At 45.7% G+C, this 4,039-nt stretch overlaps 2 protein-coding genes across 2 annotated transcripts in view; both read right to left on the reverse strand.

Moving 5' to 3' along the window:
- The window catches only part of slc27a6 (solute carrier family 27 (fatty acid transporter), member 6), a 28,992-nt gene extending 28,037 nt beyond the window's left edge, over positions 1-955 (reverse strand). Inside the window, exon 1 of the mRNA XM_015403272.1 lies at positions 392-955. Coding sequence (XP_015258758.1) covers positions 392-902 — 511 coding nt within the window. The 5' untranslated portion in view covers positions 903-955. The remainder of the gene's footprint in view (positions 1-391) is intronic.
- Positions 956-3,183: 2,228 nt separating this feature from the next.
- The window catches only part of lmnb1 (lamin B1), an 11,797-nt gene continuing 10,941 nt past the window's right edge, over positions 3,184-4,039 (reverse strand). Inside the window, exon 11 of the mRNA XM_015403271.1 lies at positions 3,184-3,799. Within this exon, the coding sequence (XP_015258757.1) occupies positions 3,767-3,799 (33 nt within the window). The 3' untranslated portion in view covers positions 3,184-3,766. The remainder of the gene's footprint in view (positions 3,800-4,039) is intronic.

Raw genomic sequence — 4,039 nt, forward strand, 5'->3', positions numbered from 1 at the left:
ACTGGAAAGTGACCTGAGATGACAGGATGTGAATTGGTGCTATAGAAATAAACTGAATAGAATTGAACAGGACAGATCTAAGATCATAGATCTAAAAGAACAGATCTAAGATGACAGATCTCAGCCAGTGTCAGTGGTGGTGGTCAGCAGGTGGGGCAGCGGTTCTGCTGAACCAACAGGACCTTTTCAGTGGCAGGCATGGAGGCTCCCCGCAGCGCGCGCTGGTACCGATCCAAACTGGACTGGGAGGAAAAACCAGCCGCGCCTGTCAGGGCTCCTGACTCACACTGCGCATGCGCGACGAGTCGGCGACAGTAAAGAGTTTTAGAATAAAGTTTGGTTTTAGATCAACCTGATGATGATGATGATGGAGGTGAGGAAGGGGCCCTACCTGAGCCGATGAGCAGAGTTCGGGCCCCGCAGCAGTCGAAGCAGTGCAGCAGAGACTTCTTGGACCTGATGTTGATGTTGAGGAAAGCCACCGAGCATCCGAGCTTAGCCAAGCCGAACCAGGCGCTCACAAAGTCCGCTTCGTTGCTCATGAACAGCGCCACGCAGGAGCCCCTCTGGGGGCCCCGCTGCTGCTGCAGGAACGCGTTGGCCAGCCTGTTGCTGCGCAGGTCCACGTCCCGGTAGCTGTGGACCGAGCCTTCACAGATGATGAACGGCTTATCGGGGATCCGCTGCGCCTGATCCACGAACCGGTCCAGAACCGTCTGGACCCGGGCCGTCAGCTTGAAGAGCTCCAGCCTCGCGCCGTACCGGATCACCTTAGAGAGGAAGAGCAGATCCTTCCAGAAGAACGGGAAGCAGAACCTCTGGAGAACATGAGCGACCAGGAGGCCTGCTGCCAGGGACCAGAACCAGGACCAGGACCAGAACCAGAACCGGGACCAGTCCATGTCTGCGGCTGACTGCCGCCACCCGTCACTGTCCGTTTCATAAACACGCTCCCTGGGTGACGTAAGGAGCCGTCAGGTGAGGCAGTACTGGACCGGAAATGAGTCAGAGTCCTTTCAGAATAAAGTTCCCCTGGCGCCGGACTCCTCAGAACCAGAACCTTCTACCCCTCAGCCAGAGGAGAAGCAGACAAACCAGTGAGACCATGACCCAGTTCCTCCTGCAGCAGGTCCATCTGCTGGAAGGTTCTGCTTCAAAGTTCTACTAGAAGGTTCTGATCCTGTTTATATTCCATCAGTTTTATTTTGAAGGGACGCGCTTCGGTTTCCTTTAGAGCCACTCAGACCGTGGGCTTGACCCACTCAGGAAGTGAAGTCATGTGACGCTTGTTGTTGATTGGGAGGGGCTTTCTCACTACGCCCCGCCCCCGTTACACAAACCCATTCACATAGAGCAGCGACTGTTTCCTCATTGGCTGCTTCCTCACTACAGAGGGCTGTGATTGGTTGGTTCTGATGGGCGGGGTTTGGCTCAGAAAGGCTTTTTAATTTGCTGTAAAAATGTCTCAGAAAGCAAATGAGGAACCAGGAGCAGAAAGCTGCAGCTTCACAGCAGAATGAAGCAAACATCATTAAAGTTGTTTTATATTTCTATAACCATCATCAGAGCATCCATCTTTCTTTGGCAAATGGTTCAATCTAATGTTAGGTTTATTATTTATACATCATGTGCATTGTTACTCTGTTAGCCAGTTCAGACAGAGCAGAAGGCCTTCCTTCACATGGTGGATGTCACTGTGTGTACGGAGGTCATCTAATCAGGACAGCCTTCATGTCTTTAGGAATACACAGGATATGGGAACATCTAGGAGCCGGTCTGATAGGAGAGCTGCTGTATCTGTGACCCTGAGACAGTTTCTGATACAGACAGCTAAGCATCCACATGATGCAACACATAGACTCATAAGGTATAAGAAGGAGAAGATGACCTTGTTCGAGGCTCAATCTTTGCCGGACGCTTGCGGACGGGATTTTTGAGCCCACAGCTGTGCAAACTCCAAGCATTTTCTCTGTCCTGTAACGACCTGATCTGGAATAAACTCTGTTATTTTTTACTCCTGTTTTATATGTTTTACCCAGTTTGAGGTAAGAGCAGTAAATAACTTGCTCCCAGGAAAAGGACCGTGAGGAGCCCCTGAGGCGCATGGCTTTTTAGGACATAACTTCCTCATTTTAACACTATGAACTCTGCTTCTGTCGTCATAGTGACAGGTAACCATAGCAGCCGTGCCATAAAGCAGACCACTGTCTCATCTATGTCATGTATCTCTGTGCTAATGAACTTTATGGAGATGACCAGCAGCAGCCAAGAGTTAAAATGTTTTTTCCAGCTCAGGAGAAAAGATGCTTCAGTTTGTGAATAAATGAAAGATTCTCAATGAATCTTCAGTAGAATCTCAATGTGCTGAAAATAAAACTTCTGAAACCTGCAGTGGAAAATCCTCCATCAAACAGAAACAATGAATCAAACTAAGAATTTCTCTGATTCAGAAACTTTGCTGCTTTAATGAACCAGATGTTTACTCATCTGAATAATAACGCTCCTTCATAATTAATGCAGATTAAACTTTATCTGCTCATGCAGGCAAACAGACTGTTATCAGCTGGAGGCAGACCTGTGGCCCCCGGATCTCCATCGCCCCCCTCTGGACACCTTTAGTCACTGCAGTTTGCTCAATTCTTTCAGGAACTTCAAATGAATCCTTTTCTTTTTGCTATAAAGTTTATAAAAATGAACAAAAAGAAAACTGGTTGAATTGAACATTTAGAGGCTAATCTTGGTGAAAGGAGGAAGCAGCAGGTTGGTTCCTGGTTCTTCTTCAAATCAGGTCTGCTGACGTTCAAACTTTACCAAGTGGCTTCGAAAGAACTTTAGTTTCATTAACAGGAACTGTTCTGTGACAGGATGTCAATAAAGGTTCTCTTTGGTTTCATTTTAAACTAAATTAGGCCAAAACCTACTTAATTTCATTCAATATGCCATCATTTCCATAAAGTAAAGACGCCCCTCCCCTCAGCCGTCCTGGACAAACTGAAGATAATAAAACCGATTAAAACCTCCCTCCTGAAAAGCATGACTGTTTGAAGTATCAGAAGTATTATGAATTAAATGATATATTTTTATACAGTAAATGTTTTAATGTTCTTCCTAAATGACGGTTTTCATGGTTATTCTCCATTTAAACATCGTTAAAAAGAGAAACTGAGGCAATATTTCCTTTTATTTGATCGTTTTATTGACAATGAGGACAGATGGGAGCATGCAGTCACACAAAAGTTAAAATATCCAGAAGCTAAAATAAAGTCAGTGGAGCAAAGAAAGGAAAGAAGTTCAGATTATGGAGGCAAACGGTTCGCTGCAGAGCGCCATTTATTAGCAAGAACAGAAAAAGCTTTAACTGAACTCTGGTTATAGAAAGCATGCATCATAATGGAAACAAAAAGTATTAGAAATGAATACAATCAACACTGCAGACATGGTGAATAAAGCAGAAATCACTTAGTGTCTTGATCCTTCAGCCTCCATCACTGGGCTCACTATAGTGATGGAGGCAATAAAAAACGGTCCTCTTTAAAACCCTACAATCACAGAAAGCTTAAAAATAACGGGCTTAAAAAAGACGACATCCTTCTCATCATCAGCTCGGCTACTTGGTCTGAAGACTCCCAACATCCTACTTCATTTGGTTCTCAAAAAAAAACAGAAAAACTCCAAAAACATTCAGCTGAAACTACAAAATCTAGAAAAATATCACTCTGAAGGCTGGCAGCAGAGGGGCGGGGCTTAGCGGCGGCGGCTGGCCAGGTCACATGATGGAGCAGCCCGTCTGGGCGGCGGCCTGTGGAGAAGCACACAGAAAACCGTAAAAACCAACTTTCCTGAACGCACCGCCGGGCGCCAGTGTCTACAGCTTTGGATGATGTTGGTGAACAGAAGAGAAAAGATGTTTCACTGCTGAACCTGAGCTCAGCTCAGACGGTTCTGGTTCTGGTCTAGGATTGAACTAGGGCTGCAACTAACGGTTATTTTAAAAATTGATGATTATTTTTTCGATTAATCGATGAATCGGACAAAAAAT

The sequence above is a fragment of the Cyprinodon variegatus genome, unplaced genomic scaffold (assembly GCF_000732505.1).
Source record: "Cyprinodon variegatus isolate N-32 unplaced genomic scaffold, C_variegatus-1.0 Scaffold1475, whole genome shotgun sequence".
NCBI classification, from domain to species: Eukaryota; Metazoa; Chordata; class Actinopteri; order Cyprinodontiformes; family Cyprinodontidae; genus Cyprinodon; species Cyprinodon variegatus.